The 25250-nt window shown below is 45.1% G+C and overlaps 1 protein-coding gene across 1 annotated transcript in view; it reads right to left on the reverse strand.

The window, feature by feature from the left end:
* TXN2 (thioredoxin 2) overlaps positions 1–25250 on the reverse strand; it is a 59178-nt gene that overhangs the window by 26616 nt on the left and 7312 nt on the right. The window contains exon 2 of the mRNA XM_083156679.1: positions 12027–12301. Within this exon, the coding sequence (XP_083012805.1) occupies positions 12027–12301 (275 nt within the window). The remainder of the gene's footprint in view (positions 1–12026; positions 12302–25250) is intronic.

Raw genomic sequence — 25250 nt, forward strand, 5'->3', positions numbered from 1 at the left:
TCAGCTAAGCGCTCAGGGACCCGCTGCCCGCCCCACTGCTCCCTCTGATGAGGATCACCGCCGGCCCCCTGCTCCCCAACATGTGATAAATCGCAAGCGATTTATCACATGTAATATTTGGCTCATCAAGTGCCAAACTGTATGTGAGCCTTCCGGGGAGCTGCAAGTCGGCCTAATGTATGGGGGCCTTAACAAAGTAATATGACAATCAGCCCCTGATTTGAGGTATGGAAAAAGTCATCAGGGTTTAAAGCCCAAACACCTACAGTACAATGGTCATCAACCATCAATAGCATTTACATGAGGTAGACATTAGGGGCAATTCAATTGTTGATTGCTGCCATTGCTTTATTGTTCTACACTGACCAACAGCAATTCAATTGTTTGTACAAATGAGCACCCATTACAGTACGCACCCATCTCACAGGTGGTTAGAGGTAATGCACTCAAAGCCCAGCAGTATTCATAAATTTATCAGGTTTACATGGCTAAACTCAATGAATTTGTGCTTGAAATAGCCAATACGTAAAGGGTGCCAACAACACTATTGCCCATTCTCTATTTGGATTACTGACATTATGATGTCAAAGTATGACCGATGTCACAGATCTGTACTATTCATGCGCAGTATGCAGCGCACATGCAAACTGTACTATTCATGCGCAGTATTGCAGCGCACATGCAAACTGATGGTGTGACGCTCAGGTGTCACAAGATGGGTTATATAGCATAAATGTGCTGATGGTGTGACGCTCAGGTGTCACAAGATGGTTATATAGCATAAATGTGCTGATGGTGTGACGCTCAGGTGTCACAAGATGGTTATATAGCATAAATGTGCTGATGGTGTGACGCTCAGGTGTCACAAGATGGATTATATAGCATAAATGTGCTGATGGTGTGACGCTCAGGTGTCACAAGATGGATTATATAGCATAAATGTGCCTATGGTGTGACGCTCCGGTGTCACAGGATGGTTATATAGCATAAATGTGCTGATGGTGTGACGTTCCGGTGTCACCAGATGGATTGTATAGCATAAATGTGCTGATGGTGTGACGCTCCGGTGTCACAAGATGGATTATATAGCATAAATGTGCCTATGGTGTGACGCTCCGGTGTCACAGGATGGTTATATAGCATAAATGTGCCAATAGGTGTGACGCTCCGGTGTCACAGGATGGTTATATAGCATAAATGTGCTGATGGTGTGACGCTCAGGTGTCACAAGATGGTTATATAGCATATATGTGCTGATGGTGTGACGCTCCGGTGTCACAAGATGGTTATATAGCATAAATGTGCTGATGGTGTGACGCTCCGGTGTCACAAGATGGTTATATAGCATAAATGTGCTGATGGTGTGACGCTCCGGTATCACAAGATGGATTATATAGCATAAATGTGCTGATGGTGTGACGCTCAGGTGTCACAGGATGGTTATATAGCATAAATGTGCTGATGGTGTGACGCTCAGGTGTCACAAGATGGGTTATATAGCATAAATGTGCTGATGGTGTGACGCTCAGGTGTCACAAGATGGTTATATAGCATAAATGTGCTGATGGTGTGACGCTCAGGTGTCAAAAGATGGTTATATAGCATAAATGTGCTGATAGTGTGATGCTCCGGTGTCACAAGATGGATTATATAGCATAAATGTGCCTATGGTGTGACGCTCCGGTGTCACAGGATGGTTATATAGCATAAATGTGCTGATGGTGTGACGTTCCGGTGTCACCAGATGGATTGTATAGCATAAATGTGCTGATGGTGTGACGCTCCGGTGTCACAAGATGGATTATATAGCATAAATGTGCCTATGGTGTGACGCTCCGGTGTCACAGGATGGTTATATAGCATAAATGTACCGATGGTGTGACGCTCCGGTGTCACAGTATGGTTATATAGCATAAATGTGCCAATAGGTGTGACGCTCCGGTGTCACAGGATGGTTATATAGCATAAATGTGCTGATGGCGTGACGCTCAGGTGTCACAAGATGGTTATATAGCATAAATGTGCCGATGGCGTGACGCTCAGGTGTCACAAGATGGTTATATAGCATAAATGTGCCGATGGCGTGACGCTCAGGTGTCACAAGATGGTTATATAGCATAAATGTGCCGATGGCGTGACGCTCAGGTGTCACAAGATGGTTATATAGCATAAATGTGCTGATGGCGTGACGCTCAGGTGTCACAAGATGGTTATATAGCATATATGTGCTGATGGTGTGACGCTCCGGTGTCACAGGATGGTTATATAGCATAAATGTGCTGATGGTGTGACGCTCCGGTGTCACAAGATGGTTATATAGCATAAATGTGCTGATGGTGTGACGCTCAGGTGTCACAGGATGGTTATATAGCATAAATGTGCTGATGGTGTGAAGCTCAGGTGTCACAGGATGGTTATATAGCATAAATGTGCTGATGGTGTGACGCTCAGGTGTCACAAGATGGTTATATAGCATAAATGTGCCGATGGCGTGACGCTCAGGTGTCACAAGATGGTTATATAGCATAAATGTGCCGATGGCGTGACGCTCAGGTGTCACAAGATGGTTATATAGCATAAATGTGCCGATGGCGTGACGCTCAGGTGTCACAAGATGGTTATATAGCATAAATGTGCTGATGGCGTGACGCTCAGGTGTCACAAGATGGTTATATAGCATAAATGTGCTGATGGTGTGACGCTCCGGTGTCACAAGATGGATTATATAGCATAAATGTGCTGATGGCGTGACGCTCAGGTGTCACAAGATGGTTATATAGCATAAATGTGCTGATGGTGTGACGCTCAGGTGTCACAAGATGGTTATATAGCATAAATGTGCTGATGGCGTGACGCTCAGGTGTCACAAGATGGTTATATAGCATAAATGCGCTGATGGCGTGACGCTCAGGTGTCACAAGATGGTTATATAGCATAAATGTGCTGATGGCGTGACGTCCAGGTGTCACAAGATGGTTATATAGCATAAATGTGCTGATGGCGTGACGCTCAGGTGTCACAAGATGGTTATATAGCATAAATGTGCTGATGGCGTGACGCTCAGGTGTCACAAGATGGTTATATAGCATAAATGTGCTGATGGCGTGACGCTCAGGTGTCACAGGATGGATTATATAGCATAAATGTGCTGATGGTGTGACGCTCCGGTGTCACAAGATGGATTATATAGCATAAATGTGCTGATGGCGTGACGCTCAGGTGTCACAAGATGGTTATATAGCATAAATGTGCTGATGGCGTGACGCTCAGGTGTCACAAGATGGTTATATAGCATAAATGTGCTGATGGTGTGACGCTCAGGTGTCACAAGATGGTTATATAGCATAAATGTGCTGATGGTGTGACGCTCCGGTGTCACAAGGTGGTTATATAGCATAAATGTGTTGATGGTGTGACGCTCCGGTGTCACAGGATGGATTATATAGCATAAATGTGCTGATGGTGTGACGCTCCAGTGTCACAAGATGGTTTATAAAACATAAACGTGCTGATGGTTTGTAGCTTAGGTGTCTCCATTTTGACCTTTTAAATTAAAATGTGCGATCGCGATTGAAAAATGTGCCCTCCCTGTGGTCAGCACCCTGCCCTAAAAAATTTCTAGAGTGAACACTAAGTGGCCATATTTTGTCTGTGAAATTAGCATATTTTCACTTAGCTGCTTAATTCAAAGATTCAGCAGAAATGCAAATCGCATTCAACTTTTAATGTGCCCATAAACTTCCGATTTGGTCCGGTTTCACCCAATCAAGAAATCGTCACAAATCTGATGTATTTGACATCCCCTTCAACCCGATGCGTGTTCCAATGTGCATCGGGTCAGACCCATCAGCGGGACACATTAAGGGTCTGCTTTTTAGTACCTAAGATGTGTTGGGTCCGATCCTAGGTGTGTGCCAAGGTAGCGAGGTCCGGGCAGCTGGTAGCTGCGGTTGCCGGGCAGCAGGGCGCGAAGCGGCTGAATTAAAAAAATAGGATTTTAATACCTACCGGTAAATCCTTTTCTCTGAGTTCTTATGGGATACATGGAAGTCGTTCATAACGATGGGGAAAAGAGAATATCCGAAAGAGACAGGCACATATAAAACTTTATACTGGGTGTACTGGCTCCTCCCCTCTGCTCCCCTCCCTCTAGTCAGTTAATAGAAACTGTGCCGAAGGAGAAGAAACATATGAGAGGAATATGTGTAATATTTAACGTGGTGAGATTCATCCAGCACACCCAACATACTTTCAACATACATAGACCACTGTAGCGACCACAGAACATGGGAAGTCTCAGGGCCTTAGAACATGTCAACCATGACAACTTTTGTAACTGTGTTCCAACTGGAACAACTTAATAAGAAATATCACCTAAGTGACAACATACACTCGTGAACAGCTGAGGTACACGATGTAAACAGTAAGGTTAACTTGGTAACCTACACCCGTATGCTCGCAAGGAGCAAAAGGTAGCAGGAGGACCCAGTATAGGTCCATAGCACACCATAGCGAGTAAGGCAGAACTCCGCACAGAGGCGGGCACCCTGTATCCCATAAGAACTCAGAGAAAAGGATTTACCGGTAGATATTAAAATCCTATTTTCTCTTACATTCTTATGGGATACAGGGAAGTCGTTCATAACGATGGGGATATACCAAAGACATCAGAACGGGCGGGATTGTGCGAAGATTGCCGCAGCACTGCTTGCTCAAACTGAGTATCTTCAGTGGCCAAAGCATCAAATTTGTAAAACTTGACAAAAGTGTGTTGGCCTGACCATGTAGCGGCTCTACACAATTGTAAGGCAGACACTCCTCGGGCAGCCGCCCAGGAAGTCCCCACTGAACGAGTTGAGTGGGCTTTCACCCCAGCAGGCATAGGAAGCTTCGCTACCACATAAGCCTGTTTAATGGTTGCACAGATCCAGCGTGCAATAGACTTCTTAGAAGCAGGACGCCCAATCTTTTGGGCATCATAAAGGACAAAAAGTCCATCAGTCTTGCGAATTCTCGCTGTTCTCCTGATGTAGACACGGAGAATCCTTACCACATCCAAACATGTTGGCACCTCAGAATGAGGCCCACTAGCAGGAACCACAATTGGCTGGTTCACATGGAACGCAGACACTACTTTGGGAAGAAAACGCGGGTTTGTGCGTAATTCTGCCCTGTCTTCATAGAAGATCAAATATGGGCTCTTGCATGTTAATGCCCCTAGCTCAGAGACCCGCCTAGCCGAAGCTAGGGCTAGTAAGACCACCATCTTCCATGTCAGATATTTCAACTCAATTTCCTCCATTGGCTCAAACCAGGAGGATTTTAGGAACGTCAGAACGACATCCAAGTCCCATGGTGGAGTAGGGGCCACAAAAGGAGGCTGTATATGCAATACTCCTTGCAGAAATGTCTGCACTTCAGGTATATTAGCCAGCTTCTTTTGGAAAAAGACAGATAAATGCAGATACCTGCACCTTCAAGGAGCCTAAACGTAGGCCCAGATCCAAACCAGATTGAAGAAATCTGAGAAATCTTTCAAGTTTAAACTCTGATGAAGTAAACTTTTCCTGTTCACACCAACCCACATATCTCTTCCAGATATGGTGGTAATGTGCAGCCGTTACTGGTTTCCTTGCACTTGTCATAGTTTTGATGACTGATGTGTGAAATCCCTTTTGTGTCAGGATCTGCCGCTCAACTTCCAGGCCGTCAAACGAAGCTGTTCCAAGGCCTGGAAGACACACGGGCCTTGCATGAGCAGGTCTCTTTGCAGAGGTAGGCGCCGCGAGTCCCTTTGAAGACTTAGTAGATCTGGGTACCACGCTCTTCGTGGCCAGTCCGGAGCCACAAGAATTACCTCGGCTCCATCTCTTCTTATCTTCCTTAACACCCGAGCCACCAGGGGAATCGGTGGGAAGACATAAATCAGGCTGTTGAACGTCCACGGTATGGAGAGGGCGCCCACTCCTTCTGCCTGAGGGTCTCTCGCCCTGGAGAAGTACCTGGATACTTTCCAATTGTGTCTTGATGCCATCAAGTCTACTAGTGGGATCCCCCACCGAGCCACCAGAGAACTGAATACCTGGTGGTGTAGACTCCATTCCCCGGGATGGAGCTTGTGGCGACTGAGGAAGTCTGCTTCCCAGTTGTCCACCCTGGGTATGAATATGGCAGAAAGAGCCTGACAGTGACTCTCTGCCCAGGACAGGATCTTTGTTGCTTCCCGCATGCAGGGCCTGCTTTTGGTCCCGCCCTGCCTGTTCAGAAATGCCACAGTAGTGGCATTGTCTGATTGGATGCGGACCGCCTGTCCGCTGAGGAGAGGGGCCGCCTTAAGAAGTGCATAATACACAGCATAGGGTCCATTTGCCCTGAAAGGACTGACCCATGGTCACTGCACCCCATCCCAGGAGGCTCGCATCCGTGGTGACTAAGACCCAATCCTGGATGCCATTCCGACGCCCTGCTAGTAGGTTGGGCGTGTGGAGCCACCACTGTATCGACAGTCTGGTCCGAGATGACAACACAATCCGCCGATGCATCTGGCGGTGTGAACCGGACCACTTGCTCAGGAGGTCGAGCTGGAAAGTCCTGCTGTGAAACCTCCCGAATTGGAGAACCTCGAATGAGGCCACCATTCTTCCTAACAGGACAATGCACTGGTGCACTGTCACCTGGGGGGGCTTCAACAAGTCTGTGACCAGCTGTTGAATGTCTACAATTTTGTCCTGTGGCAGGGACACTCTCATGAGAGCCGTGTCCAGCACCATCCCCAGGAACTGGAGTCTCTGTGAAGGGATCAGAGAGGACTTTGCTAGGTTCAGGAGCCAACCATGAGCCGACAGGGTCTGTCTGGTAATTTGTAAGGCTGCCTGCAATTCCTCTGGTGACCGCGCCTTTACCAGCAGGTCGTCCAAGTATGGTATCACACAAATCCCTTGTTTCCTGAGAACCACCATCATCTCCCCCATCACCTTGGTGAATATGCGCGGGGCTGAGGACAGGCCGAACGGCAGTGCGCGGAACTGATAGTGCTCGTTCAGCAGCGCAAACCTCTGATATTTTTGATGAGGGGCCCATATTGGGATGTGAAGGTAGGCGTCCTTCACGTCCAAGGACGCCAAGAACTCCCCTTCCTCCAGTGCCGCTATCACGGCCCGCAAGGACTCCATCTTGAACTTGGTTACAGTCAAGAAAGGGTTCAGGGATTTTAGGTTCAGTATCGGGCGTACTGACCCGTCCGGTTTTGGGACTACAAATAAATTTGAGTAATAACCCTGCCCCCTCTCCAGGGGAGGGACCAGGGTTATTACCCTGGCCTGTACCAGTTTTTGGATTGCTTGCTGCAAAACCATTTGGTCCCCTGGGGACGCTGGAAGGCCTGATTTGAAAAACCTCTGAGGTGGCTGTACTGCAAACTCCAGCCTTGCGTAATAAGAGCCTGTACCCAAGAATTGAGGCACGAGGCTTCCCAAACATGGCCGAAGAACGCCAGTCTGGCTCCCACCTCGGCTGGAGCTATTGGTGGAGACCCACCGTCATGCTGCGGGTTTACCTGCAGCTACCCCGGATGGCCGCTCTGTGGTGGCCGAAGCAGAAGGCTTCCTGAATTTACCTCGGGAGCCTCTGGCAGCATTTGAGCCACCCCTGGCCTTTGGACGGAATTTATTTGCCCGAAAGGACTGCTGGGAGTGAGATTGGAAAGGACGCTTGGGCGCCTGTGGGGTTGATGGCAGGAATGTGGACTTCCCTGCTGTGGCTTTAGAGATTAACTCATCTAAATCACTCCCAAACAACCTGTCGCCAGTGAAGGGGAGGTTTTCTACACTCCGTTTGGAGTCAGCGTCAGCTATCCACTGCCGCAGCCAGAGGGATCTGCGCCCCGACACCGCCATGGCTGAGTTACGGCCGTTAATGGCTCCTAACTCCTTCTGCGCCTCACACAGAACTTTAGCTGTGTCCTGAATATGGTGTAATTTTTCAGACACCTGCGCCACTGTCATGTCACCCAGAAGACCTTCCTGGATCTGGGAGGCCCACGTGTATATAGACTTAGCCATATAACAGCTTGCTAAGACTGGACGCTGACACGCGCCACTAGCAGTAAACATGGACTATAGGGTATTTTCAACCTTCCTGTCCGTGGCATCTTTCAATGAAGACGACCCTGGTACTGGGAGCACCATCTTTTTTTGCTAGGCGAGACACAGAAGAATCTACCGCCGGTGGCTCCTCCCACACCTTGTGTCCCGCAGGATCAAATGGAAACGTGGCTCTAAATTTCTTAGCCACTTTAAACCTCATTTCTGGTTTTTTCCACGCTGACTTGAAAGTATTTTCCAGGTCAGACTGCTCAGGGAAAACAACCTGCTGTTTTTTCTGAGTAGCAAAGAAAGAATCCCCTTCAGAGGACTCAGCTAAGGGAAGGTCCAGCACCTCCGTGATTGCCATAATTAATGGCTCTGTGCCCCGGAGCAGTGATTGTGAAGCATTAGGCTCCTCACCACCCGCGTCTGCATCTCCAATATCATCATCATCATCCCCGTCATCTGCCCCAGATTCAGGGGTTTGTGAGGGTGCACTTCTCTTACGAGTTATGCCAGGGGTAGGAGTTATAATATCAACTCTGGCAGAGAGGATAGCAAGCTCCCTCTGCACCCTTTGGGTCTGTGCTGCTGTAGCAGCTAACTGTGTAGTTACAGTTTCAAGCATGGATTTCATCCCTGCTGCCCAGGCAGGCTGCTGTGAGCTGTCCTGTGTGCTACTCTGCTGCCCAGTAAGCTGTGGGGGAACCCCACTACTTTGTGGGGGACATACATGGCCCACAAGTAACTTGTGATGAAGATGCAGGCACAAACTTATCACTGCACATCATACATGTAAGTTTCCTCACCATTGTGACAAACAAACAGTCTCCCCTCACACACAGAGCAAACACAGTTATGCAGTGTGATTTAGACAGATAATTACTATGTGTAGTACTATCTGAGTTGTTTATAGCTTAACAAGCTAGTGTGGTGGTGTACAGAAGGTAATGGAGGGGACCAATACACCAAACAACCTTAGCTCACCAATTTTAAGAGCTGGTAAACAGTACAGTAATCTTAACAGTACTTTACAGTGTATGCAGGCAAGTGTACAAGTACACAAGCGCTGAAAACCTGAAGCTGTCTCTGCAAGCAGATTCCCTCTGTTCCACACCGCTGAGGAGTGTCTGGAGCAGTACAATGGCGTTTCCAGTAGCCAGGGAAGAAGCAGGAAGCAGGTTTTGGCGCCCTCACAGAGCTATGGTCCCACTCTGGGTAAGCTCCGCCCAGCGTAATGGTGCCGGAGCTTACCTGCGTTTTATACTGAGACTGACATTGAAGAATGTCCAAACCTCTCTGGTAAACTGCCCTGGACAATACAGGAGGCAGTACCCTGTCCCAGTGTAGGCAGGGGGTTGCGCGGTCCCTGTGCAGGGCACCGCCGATACCACCGCCGCCATCTTGCCGCACCGTTACCCGGGGACCCCACGGCGGGGGACCCCGGGGTAATACTCACCACACGACGTCTTCAGACTGGACTAGGGGTGTGCGGCATGCCAGGGGTGTGCGCGCTGCAGCGCAATGCCCGCGGTAACATCACCAACGCAGGACAGTGGTCCTGTGGCAGGGACAGCTCGGTACCATGAAGTGGCCTGCAGCTGAACCCTTCCCCTAGTTTCCCACGACGCAGGACTGCTGTTAAGTCCAAACAGCAGCCCCAAAATAATAAAGAAATTAAGCAGAAGACAAAACTCTCTGGAGCTCTTCCTGATGCATGCTTCTCCTGAGGCACATTTCTAAAACTGACTAGAGGGAGGGGAGCAGAGGGGAGGAGCCAGTACACCCCCGGAAGTTACATGCAATAAATCACTGCATCAAGTGCCAAATAGCAAATGGGCCTCCTAGGGAGCTGACGGGGGAGCTCAAAGGCAAATAGGTCCAACTTGTCCTTAAACAAGTAGGACTATTGTATGGGGGCCTTTAATCAGGCTGTATTTACCCCACATTTAAAACTACTGTAGATACATAAACAAATACATGTACAATATTTGCATCCATTGCATTGCAACATGGTCTGTCTGTGCAAAGGTGCTTACTTTTTCTTTTTTGCAAACAATTAAAGGATTTGCAGTATTATTTTACAATTTAGAATATGTATTGAAAATAAAGAAATTCATGGTTTTCTTAAAGACAATGTGCAGGAATTAAATTAATGGAAACTTTAGCATGTAATTACAAACAAACACTTTTTTTTGCTCTCTTTCAAAGATGTATACTGTACATTTACTATTCGAACAGTTTTTCTCAACCAGGGGAACTCACTGTGAGACTCATGGATAGATTAATGAAATTCTGAAAAGGGGCATGGGGAAATCAATATGTAGTCGCAGAGGGAAAGCAGCATGCTAGGGATCTCTAACAGCATATATTATAGTATTCAGACAGCTTGTACAAAAATACATTGTCGAAAAAAGATTTTTGGAATTAGTGAAACCTAAATAATTTGTGACAAAGCTCCAATAATGAATAACGTCGGAATTTAGGACTATGGGGGAGATGGGAATTCAAGTATAAGGAATTGGTTCAAACAAATGAAAAATGACAAGTAAAAATCATCTCAGCAATATTTCACAATTCAGTTCCAAAATAATGGACAATTATCAGAGGCTATTTTTTTTAATCTTAGAATCCCCAGCAGGGAAAAAGTCCTAGTTTCAAGTAGTGATGTCAAGATACAGAAGTGCAGAATCTCTGGTAGATCCCTTCCAATTAATAATCATACACTTGTAGTTGTTTTAATCGATCGGGGACATGTATGGCTAGGTGTTGCATTCTTGAAAAAATGGGTTTTTGAGCTTGTAGTTTGGAGCTAAAAGTGTTACATTTAAAGATACTGAAAAATCACATGAAACATTTTAATGTACTCAAAAATACTATAAAATTATTACTTTGCTACAAAATCCTTGCAAGGTTTTTCTACCATTTAAAAAAAATATATAAATATCAACTTTTACACTTTTAAAGAACAACCAATACTTTCCTATGAGAACTTAAATCTTTCTAATACTGTTCTGCGATGTTATTTGCCACTTCTTGGGTGTACAGGGTGATTTTCCTACCATTTCTTACGCTTCACCTAGGTTGCACATTTAAGGGGTAAATTTACTAAAGCTTCTAAATATTAAAAGAGGTGATCAGATTCTGTCTATCATTTCTCTACTAGTTAAAAGACAGTTTCTGCAATGTACTTTCCTTTTGAGCTGTGCCAGTTTTTAGCACACAAACTCTCCACCCCCAGTCCCTATCTGCTCCAATCTGTCTTCACAGCTCCCTCTCTAGATATCCAGCAAGTTTTACTTTCTGTTATGACATCTTTTAGCACACAAAGGAGCAGATTGATCAGTTGAGTGGTATCTAGATGTCACTGGCTGTACTTCTCCTAATAGAGGTGAGGAGTAGTTAGCCTTTTATTTATAAATTGCATCCAAGAAAATAAGAGAATCTGATTGGTTGCTATGGGCAACATCACCTTTTTTCATTATTAGAAGCTTTAGTAAATGTACCCCTTAGAATAGAGAATCAAAGCGGTGCTTCGTGAAAATTAGCAGTGAGTGATTTTAAAGACTAAAGTGCATTTCCAAACTCCTGCACAACCGAACTGGCCCTCATTTTATAGAATAGCAATTGTATTCATTAAAATGTTTTAATTTCCAAATGTTGGGGGCAAAATTAAAGCAAATAAGCTGCCATGAAAAACCAATGTGGACAATGACTTCGAATAACTGTACTAGACCAAAAAGTTGAAAACCAATAGGTGAACCAAGATTTCAAGAGCACAAACAAGGGATATCTGCATATGTGTCCGGTTAAATTTTTCAAGAGTTATAGAACTTTTTTTATTTCAAGACCGGTACAGGTTTATAACGGTTTTGCACTTTATAGAGTAGCCCTGGATGTTTGCATATATAAGTACTTTGTATAGATGTAAATAAAACTTACTGTGCATGGAAATCCACCACCACTGGGGTCTCACTTCCAACAACACGATCTTGAAAGTCATCTTTATTTTGGACATTAAATGTTACACTACAAGAATTTGACATAGAAGTCTTATGAACATTAAGAATAGGCAAATGAGAGGATTGTGAAGTTGTAGATAGTAGACTAAATGTTCGTGTACACTTTGAAATCGGATTGAAGGAAGATTTGGCTGGCACAACTAGACTCTTTCCAGATGTCGAGAAAAAATGTTTAAGGATCAGCCTCTGGGCCATCTGTAACAGCCAAATAAAAAGATTATATATAAAACAATGCTACATTTGATAGAGATGCATCCACTACAAACTGAATGAACAAGGAAGAACACAGTATTACAGATTAAGTTATTTTTATTAGAGACCTCTATAGTTAACAGTTCTGAGTATTTCCAGGATCCTTCTTTTACACCAGGGATAGGGGACCTTCGGCCCTCCAGCTGTTGTTGAACTACACATCCCAGCATGCCCTGCAAGTTTTAGTATGGCCAAATAACAAGATTGTAGCAGGGCATGCTGGGATGTGCAGTTTAACAACAGCTGGAGGGTCCAAGGTTCCCCATCCCTGTTTTACACACTGAAAGCAAGTGGGTTTTTTTTGCCTCAAACCTAAGCAGAAAAATGCACACTCAACAAGTGCACGTAAGTGCTTTTCTCATTCGATTTTAAATTAGCATATGGACAGGAATGAGCAACAGTATGTAATCCTAATAGGCTTGATGTGAATGCTAGAAAACATTCGCACAGGGGATCGAATGTTCATGACTGCGCATGGGCATAGGTTTTTATGCACATGCGCAGCCACTTTGTGCGAGCGCCCACAGCATTCGCACGCAGAAGCCCGAGCAGGGGTTGTGGAGGGGCATGGGGAGGCGGGCCAGGGAATTTGCCTATGGGAACGCCCAGCATTTCATGGGCGTTCTCATGAGAACGCTGGGCGTTCCCATGGTAATTCCCTGATGACACGGGTGCGGGCGGCGGGTAGCTGATGTCAGCTGCCCACCCTGTCCTCACACAGGGCACCTGCAGATCAGACACCAGAGGTGTCTCTGATCTGCGAGCACTGAAGAAATCATTTGATGGCTGCCAACCATTGAATGATTTCTCCCTCGCACCCAAGGCTGCAAACAAAGGCATTCATTCGTATGCCTGCGGGGGTTTGGGGAAGGGGGCGGATGGCCGCGTGGGAAGTGTCTGCGAGTCAAACAGAATCAGGACCTATATATAGACTCTGGGCTGACAAAGAAGAATCCACAAATAATTCATATATCAATTGTACATATTTATTACAGATGACCCATCAAATGGATCTTAAAAAACATTAATTAGAAATGTAATTTAATGTAAATATTTGATTGATTTTTATGCTAATGTCACAAAAAGAGACTTGTGCCACCTCCAGGTTTCATCAGATCATCTGCGTGAACACTGGCAATTTGAATAATCCTCAAGTTTCTCAGGATAACCAGTGCTTTCACACTGGTGGTCTCCGTGAAGCTGCGCCCAGTGCCTTTGGCATGCCTAGAGAACTGGTCTGATATGCCCCCCTTTTCTGAAATGCTGGTCATGGCCGCCCCTTCCCTACCCCCAAACAGCCTCAGTATGCTGCAGCTTAGGGACAATGTTTGTGACAACGCAGGACCTGATCTTGAGATGCGTATTTGCAAACCATACGGCTTGCATACATTTCTGACTTAGACCCTTTGTCGACATGGTTTAAAATGTTGACATGGATAAACAATACTGTGACCATGCTAGGGTTAGGCTGCATTCAGACCATGTCAACATGCTGACATAATGGGGCAGATGTATATGTATTAAGCTGGAGGGTGGAAGGTGATAATGCACCAGCCAATCATCTCCTGTCATTTTTCGAACACAGCTGATTAACTGGTGCATTATCACCTTCCACTTTATTGCTTTACCAGGTATAATACATCTGACCCAGTATCCATGTGGACAATCTAAATGTTGACATTTTGTACCACATTAGTTTGGATCAGTCATGTAGAGAAAGAGATGTGGCTGACATTTTAAATTATTAAACCTAAATTTAAAAAAAAAAATGTATTTTCCCCTTTATAAACACTTTCCAGCTAGCAATAATGTGTGACTTAAATAATGCAAATAGTCGGCTGTAAACCCAGATAATATACAAGCCACATTAATGACCTGAGGGCCTAATTTAGATCTGATCGCTCATCTGCATATTTGCAGATAAATACAAGTAGTTAGCCGCCGCCCAGGCATAAAGAAAACCTACCCTCTGTAAATCTGAGTGAATTGTGAAATTTCTGTGCAAATGTGGCACTTCTACAACAGAAACAGGCTGATCAAGCCTGTCGCCAACATCAAACACCCTCCTTCTAAACGCCTGGGCACGAATTCATTTTTTTGGACCCTCCCAGAAAATGGTAGGTTACCACCCCCAAAAGACAACTTCCTGTTCATCAAATTGCAAGGAAAGGGCGATTAACCCTTTGAGTGCCAATATCTGTGCAAAATGGGTATGGGTCATAGGGTCGATATGCATTGAGTCAAACACTATAAGTCGACATGCATCAAGGTCGACATGACTGAAGGTCGACAGGGACATTAGGGCAACACAAGCATTAGGTCAACATGGGCAAGGTCGACAGTCAAAAGGTCGACATGGGGTTTTTCACTTTTTCTTATCCCAAATGTCAACACATTCAAAATGGACACTAAAACCGAACAGCAGAAAAGAAACAGCAAAGATTATACAAGAAACAAAACAGCAAACTGTCGTCAGCCCCCAGACACACACATGCACTCGGGGGCATGCAGTGTCCCCTGCTGAATCAGAGACATGGAATTAATGGTGAGTACCAAATCTGCAGTCTTCACATTGGGGAGGTTCTAAAGCTTCCCTCACAGGTGTGAGAGAGCTGAGAGTCATGCAATACAGCACTACCAAATCTGGATGCCTGACTAAGAAGCAGCCTACTGAAATCTGTAATTTAAGGGAACCTAAACAAAGTCTGGTAGAAAAAACAGACTGCAAGAAACCAAGTCGAGACAGTCTGAAAACCACTTAAGGTCAATGATGTGACTCGCACCAAGAAATATACGCCTTCCAAATTTGATGGTAATGGGCCCACGTGACTTCTTCCCGTGCCTAAAGTATGGTTGGAATTACCTTGACCGGAAAACTACACCTTTACAAGAGGTCAGTTTCAACAGCCACACCATTAAACACAGACAAGGTAAGTCGGGGTAAACAAATGGTCCTTGCTGAAGAGGCTCTGTTTTGCAATGGGAGACGCCATGGTTCGTCTACTAGAAGAAGACACAGATCTGAGTACCCGGTCTGCCTCGGCCAATCTGGAGCCACCAGAATCACAGAAACAAACTCTCTTTTGATTCATTTGAGTAGCCTTGGAAGAAGTGGAAATGGAGGAAACAAATTACACTAGATGGCAATTCCATGGAATGGAGAGAGCATCTACAGCTTCTGTGTCCTGTGAACGGGCAAAATACTGTGGAAGTTTGTGGTTTATCCTCAAAGCCATTAGGTCGATCTGGGGCATGCCCCACATCAGTGTTAGTTGATAAAAAACCTAAGGATGCAAAGCCCATTGCCCCGGGTGTACGTTCTGGCAGCTTATATAGTCTTCCTCCCAGTTCTCCATTCCGGGAATAAAAAACACTGACAGACTTGTCTCATATTGTTTAGCCCACAGCAGTATTGGACAAACCTTCTTGATCACCAGACGATTTCTCATTCTGCCTTGGTGATTGATATACGCAACTGCTGTTGCATTGTCTGATTGAATGCGAATTGCTTTTCCATGGAGAAGAGCAGCTGCCTTTAACAAAGCTAGTGAACGGCCCTGCAACCTGAGGATGCCTTGAATCTGCTGGAGATCAATGGCCCTGAAAAGCCTGACCCAGAGTTACCGTGCCCCAACTGCGGAGACGGCATCTGTCATTACAATAGTCTAGTTTTAGACACTGAAACTGCGCCATTGTAACAGATTGGTTACGTTCAGCCAGGTCTCTGGTGACAGAACAATTTTTTGTGCATCTGAAGGTGTGACCCCATCCACTGCGTTAGGAGGTTCCATTGAAAAACTTGTGACCAAAAACGTCCACAAGGAAGAGTTTCGAAGGAAGCTACCATCATTCCCAACAGACGAATGGATGGACACTCTGTGAGGGTTTAGAACCTGTTTCACCTGTGCTTGTAAGGCCACAATCTTTTCCATAGGAAGGAACACTCTCTGTGTGGACGGAGAAACATGTCAAGCTACTGAAATCTGCTATCCAGCAACACCAGTTAACCCCAAAGCTGCTCGTTTACAACTGGACCCCTTTATCTCCCCACGGATACCCGCTGTTCTTCGGCCGCACCAAGAAGTGACCTGCGTCGATCTTGTCGGTGCTGACACCTGGCTGGGTGAGTGTGACGCCTCTCTTTGCCATCAGAGAAGGAAGCGAGAGGTGGGGGTGTGTGGATCTGCTCCTGGTGCAGGCTCATATTGCAAGAGAGCCACGCCGGTTGTAGCAGACCGCCAACATCAAATCACCCCCACTACACAGCCCTAACCTTGCTCACGTCACTACAACCTTTATACAGCGGACACCTTATATATAAAGGAGATTTTTTCTTTCCAAATTGGGATCCCCAAACATTTAAAGGAATACTCCTATAAAACAAACATTAAGGAGCTTGTCCCCCGGTGCCGATCTTGGGCTCCGCTCAAAAAGATTAGGACACTAGATGCTCCCCACCTAAAGGAGACTGTGACTCTATATAAAGTGGGTAAGAGCCAACCTAAGTGGATACACTTTGATTCGCTGGAGTGGATTTTTTTAAGAACGGTGTTAGAAGTGTTTGGCTTTGGACCAGGCTTTATTAATAGAGTGTTCTCTATATATCAATCCCCTACCGCCAGAGTCTCCATTAATGGGTATGTGTCTGAGACATTTCCATTATACCGGGGAACAAGACAGGGTTGCCCACTCTCCCCCACCTTATTTGCGGTGGCTATTGAGCCAATTGCCTGTAAACTTAGAAACATTCTGTGTGTACCGCAGGTGAGGAGGCCTTGTCTCTCTTAACGCCGACGATTTATTGGTGGGCATGTCGGAGTATAAGAGAGATCTTCCCCAAGTCCTGTTCTATCTTCAAGAATTTGGGTCTTACTCTGGTTTGGTAATAAATAAGGAGAAGTCCCATCTTCTGGTCAGTGCCCCAGGGTGTGAAGGGGAGGAATCGCTGGGAGAAAATAGTTGTATTCCCAGAGTGGATAGATTTAACTACTTGGGGGTCATGATATCTGCTGATCCCAATGAGTATGTCACATTGAATCTTACACCAATGATTGAAGATATAAAACGAAGATGTAAAAACTGGATGAAACTTCCTTTGACTAATATAGGAAGGGTTAATTTAATTAAAATGTTAATCCTACCAAAAATATTATATGTGTTACAACACTCTCCCATTTATATAACCAATTCAATCTTCAGGAAACTGAATGGTGTACTGCTGTCATTTATCTGGAGGAATAAAACCCCCAGGATTAAATGTGACATACTTAAAAGATCAAGAGATCGAGGTGGCCTTGCCTTTCCAGATTTTAAATTGTACTATATTGCTGCCCAAATGGTGCATTAGAGGGAGTGGCTTGTGGAGTCAGAGCAATCGAAGGAATTATTGAAAATGGTGGAAATGGCCATTCCAGGCTGCTCGCCTCTACAGGCCATCCTCACAAATCATTGTAGGAAAAAATACCCACAGATTCTCAATCAAGGCATAAAAATATGGAACTGGAACAGTTGGATTAGTGGATATAAGGGGGTAGACCCCGAAACAGCTATTTTTTCAATGGCCCCATTAGATAAAACTGAAATCCAGCAAGGCAGGACTAAATGGGATTCACTGGGAGTAAATTCTATTGGGCAAATCATACACCATAATAGAATAAAATCCTTCAATTTACTCCAGGAGGAGTTTTGCCTGGGGACAAATATGTTTTTTTGCTATTTTCAGCTGAGGAGTGCCCTGGAGGAATATATTAAAAAAACACACATAGTGCTACAGGACAATCCAATAAAAACCCTTATTAGGAAAAATGGTAAAAAAAGAGTATTTCTAGGTTCTATAAACAAATTATAGATACTGTTCAGTCAGATCAACTTATATACCTTAAGACGAAATGGACTGTTGATATACCTGAATTGACAACAGGGGATTGGGAGATTGCCCTTGCATACATTAAAATATCTTCTAACTCGCTACGGGTTCAACAGATTCAGTATAACATCACCCACCGAATATATTTAACTCCAGCTAAAATAAGCAAATTCTCAGGTAAAGAGCCTTCTAATTGCCCTAAGTGTAAAGAATCTGGTTGTAACTTCTGGCATCTAATGTGGCAGTGCGGTGAGGTGCAAAAATTTTGGTTGAAAATAAGAGAAAAGATGATCTGTTTGGGAATACCACAGCAGGGAATCAAGCCTCTCACTCTGGTACTGGGAGTTTGGCCCAATAGTGTAATGTCTGCAGATATGAGGCAGTTTGCGATTATTTTAAGCTCATTGGCGAAAGTCTGCTTGGCCAGGAAATGGATGGCCAATAATACCCATGGAATAACGGAATGGATCAATTTGGTAAATGATGTATTTAAGCATGAGAGGGAGACTTATATCCTAAGGAATAATATTGATAAGTTTTATAAAATATGGGGAGTTTGGTACCACTCAGATTATTATAAGGTATGATAAATAGATTAAAGTACACATAAAGTTAGTTTTGAAGTGTAAGAATTAAGTATGAATTAAACCCACACTATGTTATGTTGGAAAGCACAGTTTTGAAGTATTTATGAAAATGGCATGGAAGTAATATAGTCACAAATTATTGAATAATTTACACCAAAGGTACAGCACAGTGTTATTAATTTTCCCTTTTTTTTTTTTCTCTTCTTCTCCCCTTCTGCCTTTCATTACCATATAGAGTGCATGTAAGGGTTTCGGTCGTCAATAAATATTTAAGACTCGCACTAATTCGGCTTAAAGCTCTAACGACGCTAGTGGGTAGAATAGAAATTGAAACAATGGTATCATTGTAACGATCATGCAAGGTTGAAGTAATAGCGGGATGATATAGGAAGCTAGAGGAAGTAATTTATGAACATTGATCGGAGTACAGGATAAGCTATTTTGTTATGTTAGGTAGAATATGTATATGTATGTCTTTATTTTTTGTTAATGTATAAAAAAATCAAATAAAGAGAATTATAAAAAAAAAAAAAAAAAAAAGTGGATACATTTATAGGTTAACTGGGGATGCTCCTGGACATATGTTATGCTTTTATATTTAACTTGAATATTGATTTTGGTACTTGTTTCCTAGCACGGCCACAATCTTATGGATTGTGTACCTTTAAGTTAAGGTACACGATCCACACGATGGACCCGATTTCCTTTGAAATCAGGTCCATTTTGCCGGCTAGGACACAATATCGGGGGCATCGCGTCGGTCGGGACCATTAACATTGGTCCCGACGCGACCCCCCTGATTTTTCCATAGGCTTCAATGTTAAAATATTTTTTAACATTGAAATCGTGTCGGGAAAGGTAAAACATCGGGGGCATCGCGTCGGTCGGGACCATTAACATTGGTCCCGACGCGATGCCCCCGATTTTTACATAGGCTTCAATGTTAAAATATTTTTTAACATTGAAATCGTGAGAAAATGTGAAAAATGTGAAATGGGCCAATATGACCCATTTCACATTATAGATGTCCCCGTCGTCACCCCACGATAGACGCCAACCCGAAGCGTGGCGAGCGCAGCGAGCCCGCGAGGGGCGGCGGTGCGCGTCCTCCGACCTTTTCATTCCCCTACTATCCACGTCGGCGTGGAGTTGAGAATAGAATAGTGTGGCGAGCGCAGCGAGCCACCGAGCCCGAAGCGTGGCGAGCGCAGCGAGCCCCGCGAGGGGACGCGTATAACTTCACAGGTATACGCGTGCGCTCGCCACGCTTCGGGCTCGGTGGCTCGCTGCGCTCGCCACACTATTCTATTCTCAACTCCACGCCGACGTGGATAGTAGGGGAATGAAAAGGTCGGAGGACGCGCACCGCCGCCCCTCGCGGGCTCGCTGCGCTCACCACGCTTTGGGTTGGAGTCTATCGTGGGGTGGGGTTTACGCCGTTAAATTTGGGGGGGGTTGGGAATATTTTACATTGAATCCAATGTAAAATCGGGTCCCAGGGACCCGATTTACATTTCATTCAATCCAAAAATCGGGTCGAAAATCGGTCGGTCGCGTCGATCGCATCGCATGCGACCAAATCGCATGCGATGCGATCGACCCGATTTTTCCGACACGACCACCCCGATGTAAATCGGTGTGGCCGTGCTAGGAAACAAGTACCTTGATTTTTACTATTATTATTTTTTATCTTTATAATAAATCTATGTGTGCAAATATACATGTGAAATGGTAATACATTTTCTTAGATACATTAAATATCAGATTATTACCTGGTAATATGTTTTCCTCTACTCCACCATGGCAGCCATTACTATGGGTTCCTCCCTTCTGGGTAGTCCTTCGGAAAAGAAAAAAAGACACCAGCCCCTATAAGAAGGCTCCACCTCCCTGCTCCGGTGTCTTGCATTCTCCAGCTTTAATACATAAACAGAAATAATTATTCCACATAACACAATACACAACAATTCGTAAGGGATGGGAATATATGCTGCCATGGTGGAGTAGAGGAAAACATATTACCAGGTAATAATCTGATATTTCCTCTACCTTCCCCCATGGCAGCCATTACTATGGGTCATACCCCAGCAGTTATCATTTTCGGGAGGGCATACTCACAACCAGCACCGAATTGTTGCCTCCTCGAAATCATAATAATCATAAATCATAGTTTCAGAACAACTTCTTTAAACTTTCATAGAGCTGCGCTAAGAACTTTCCTCCCGAACTTAGCGTCTGCTGAAGACATTACATCCAGTCTGTAATGTTTTGTAAATGTATGTATCGACGACCATCCTGCCGCCTTACATAATTCTTCCACTGAAGCGGATCCTTTCTCCGCCCAGGAAGCAGCCATTGCTCTTGTAGAGTGTGCCTTCAAGCTCACAGGTGGCTCTCTCTGCCTCACTTGATACGCTTTGAGGATACAGTCCTTAATCCACCGCGCCAATGTCGCCTTTGAGGCCATTTGACCCTTTCTAGCACCAGTTGTTAGAACAAACAGATTCTTGACTGTTCGAACTTCTTTTGTTCTCTGAACATAAACTTTTAGCGCTCTCACAATATCCAAGTTATGCAAACGCTTCTCCTTTTCGTTTGTAGGATTCATACAAAAAGAGGGCAAAACAATCTCTTGATTTATGTGAAACTCTGTCACAACTTTTGGTAGGAATTGTGGATTAGTTCTTAGAACTACCCTATTCTCAAAAAAATTTAGAAAAGGCTCTTCTGCCCACAACGCTTGCAATTCTGAAATTCTTCTTGCAGACGTAATTGCCACCAAAAATAAAACTTTCCAGGAAAGAAATAATAATGAAATTTCGTGTAAGGGCTCAAACGGAGGTTCCATAAGCACCCCAAGCACCAAATTCAAGTCCCAAGGTGCCATGGGAGATCTAAATTTAGGTTTCAGTCTTCTTACTGCCTGAATAAACCTTCGGACATACCTGTCCCCTGCCAAGTCCCAGTCCAACATTGCCGACAGGGCTGAGACTTGTACCTTCAAAGTACTTAAGGACAGTCCCATCTGCAGTCCTACTTGCAGAAAACTTAGTACTGATGTAACTTCCCTCGGCGACTGCATCTTCTCCTTACACCTTGATACGTATTTTTTCCACACTTTGTAATACGCTGCAGAAGTGGATCCCTTCCTAGCCTTGAGCAGGGTTTGGACCACTTCCCCTTCAAAACCCTTTTCAGTCAATGACCTGGTTTCAACCGCCAGGCCGTCAACTTCCAGGTCAAAGGTTGCGGCTGACATATTTGCCCCTGAACGAGAAGATCGGGTCTTGACGGAAGCGTCCACGGTTCTTCCACCGCCATCTGGCGTACTGAAGCAAACCACGCCCTCCGTGGCCAATAAGGTAGTACCGCTATTACCTCTGCTTTCTCCCTCTGAATCTTCCTCAACAATCTCGGAATTACCGGAATCGGTGGGAAAACATAGGCACGCCTCATCCACCAGGTGGCCGTCAGCGCGTCCCATTGCTCTGCTTGTGGATCCTTGAATCGAGAAAAGTACACTGGTACCTTGTTGTTCTCTGCTGAGGCCATGAGGTCCACTTGAGGTAGACCCCATCTCCTCACTAACATGGTGAAAACTTCGTCGTTGAGCGACCATTCTCCTGGTAGACAGGTCTTCCTGCTTAATTCGTCTGCCCTGTAGTTCTCTTTCCCTGCCAGAAAGACCGATGTTATGTTTAGAACAGAAGTCTCTGCCCAGGCCAACAACCTGTCTGCCACTTCCATCAGACTGCGACTTCTTGTTCCGCCTTGGCGATTTATATAGGCCACTACAGCCCGATTGTCTGATCTGATGATGAGCTCTTTGCCCTGAATCTGACTCTGGAACTGACGACACGCTCTGACCACTGCCTCCATTTCTCTCACATTGGAGTGTGCTTTTCCCCAGGATGGGGACCATCTTCCTTGTGCAATCCCTGGACCACAAGTTGCTCCCCAGCCTATTTGACTGGCATCCGTAGTCACGACTACTTGCTCCATGGGGGCGAACGACCTTCCCTGTCTTAGCCGATCGTCGTCTGACCACCAGGCCAAATCTAATTTTGCCGCCTTTGTCAACACTATTCTTTGCATCAGATTTTTGCTGTCCTTGTTCCATTGTATGAGAAAGCAGGCCTGTATTTTCCTCATATGAAATCTGGACCATTGCACTGTCTCTAATGCGGCCGCCATGAGACCCAGCACCTTCATACAGTCCTGTGACCTCACCGTTGATCTTATCCTCATCATATTGGCTTGTTGTATCAACTTCAACCTCCTGTCGGCGGTTAATGCCACCTTCATTTGGGCGGAGTCTATTATCACTCCCAAGTATTGTATTTTCTGAGTTGGCTCTAAATGACTTTTCTTTCGATTTATAAGCCACCCATGTTGCTCCAAACATTGAATCACTCTTTCTGTGTGACGTAGCACAACGTCCCTGGAGCTTGCCACTATAAGTATGTCGTCTAGGTAAGGCCATAGCTTTATGCCTTCTTGCCTCAGTCTTGCCACTAGTACTATCAGTACCTTTGAGAATGTGCGTGGGGAAGTTGCCAACCCGAATGGGAGGGCCGTGAATTGATAGCTCACACCTAGAATCTTGAAACGTAGAAATTTTCGATGTCCCTCGAATATTGGCACATGAAGGTACGCATCTTTGAGATCTATTGAAGTCATAAAATCTCCTGGACCTATCTCTGGAAGTATGGACTTGATTGATTCCATCTTGAATGGCCTGATGCGCACCTTTTTGTTGAGACGTCTGAGATCCAGAATGGTACGAAAACCTCCGGATGCTTTTTTTATAACAAAAAAACGAGAGTACCACCCTAGAGGCTCTTGTCCTCTTGGTACTACAGTGACCACGCCTTGGGCCATCATCTCTTCCAAACTCAAAAACAAAGCTTCCCTTTCCTCCTTGTCCCTGGGAATAGGGGATTCTACTACCAGATTTCCTGGCCACGTTTTGAACTCTATCTTGTATCCTGACTGGATGATTTCCAAGACCCACCTGTCTGTGGTGGACCTTTGCCAGACCTGATGAAACTTTAACAGTCTGGCACCTACCCTTTGAGGGTCGGCGTCATTGCTGTTCCTTCTTGGAAGGGAATCTATTTTCTCTGCCCCTTTGGGCCCGAAAATTTGCCCTGGATATCCAGGATCCCCTTCTATAGGCCCTGTCAGGCCTATAACTCCTGGCTTCCCTATAATCCTGTGGCTGGTATCTGTTGAACCTACTAGGCACATTCTTCTTGGCAGTTTTGTCCTGGGGCAACCAAACCGACTTGCCCCCAGATATCTTTGTCACCAGATCATCCAGCTGCTTTCCGAACAGGTAATCACCCTGGAACGGAAGAGACATTAACTTGTTCTTTGACTGAACGTCTGCAGCCCATGGCTTCAGCCACAAGGCCCTTCTGATAGCTGCTGTAGTGGCCCCTGCCCTTGCAGCCAGGCGCACTGAGTCCAAAGAGGCCTCACACAAGAACTGTACTGCCAGTTGTATGTCCTGAATCATTTTGATTAACTCAGACCTCTTTATGCCATCCAATATATCAGCCTCAAGCTGCTGACACCAGCCTCTGAGAACTCTGGAGGTCACCGCCATTGCTGCAGCAGGCTTTAATGCCGCCCCTGCTACCAAGTGTTGCCTTTTAAGGCCCAATTCGATCCTCCTTTCCATGGGATCCTTAAAAATGTTTGCGTCCTCTAGTGGAAGCGTAGTCTTCCTGGATATCCTAGAGACCGCTGCATCCACCCTAGGGGCCTCATCCCAGGATGAAACTTGCTCCCTCTCAAATGGATACATTTTTGCAATCCTACTTGGTATAGCAATCCTTTTATCTGGGTGTTTCCACTCATCAGCAATCACCCCTTTTAAAGTCTGTGATAATGGAAAAACTTTACTCTTTTTCCTTTTATCTTTAAACAGCAATTCTTGCAAATTAAGATCTTCTGCTGGATCCTCTATGTTCAAAGACTTGTGAATCAGTCCCAATAAGTTATTAATCATGTCTGTACTGAAGTCAGACTCAGACTTGTCCTGCACCTGATCCTCATCATCAATGTCAGGATCTTGATCCAGCACATGCACACTGCCAGCTGCTTCCACTGATTCATCTGAATCACTTAATACAGCATGTTTCCTTTTAGATCTCATTTTGGAAAAATCCTCCTTAGTCATAAAGGTATCTGACAGTGATTTTCTCAGCATATCTACCAGACTGTTCATCTGAACCATAGGTATTTGCAGCGGGGTCTTACAAGCCTCACACAGGCTGCCCACATGCCTCTCAGGCAAAGATTTGTCACAAGAACTGCATTTAGCTTTGTGTGATCTCTTCTGCTTAGCTTCCTTTTCTCTGCTGGTCTCAGACCTACCAACAAAGAATATCACCTAAGTAACAAACACAGTGGTGCCACAACAAAAATAAAA

Source organism: Crinia signifera, chromosome 8, assembly GCF_055691185.1.
Source record: "Crinia signifera chromosome 8, ASM5569118v1, whole genome shotgun sequence".
NCBI lineage: Eukaryota > Metazoa > Chordata > Amphibia > Anura > Myobatrachidae > Crinia > Crinia signifera.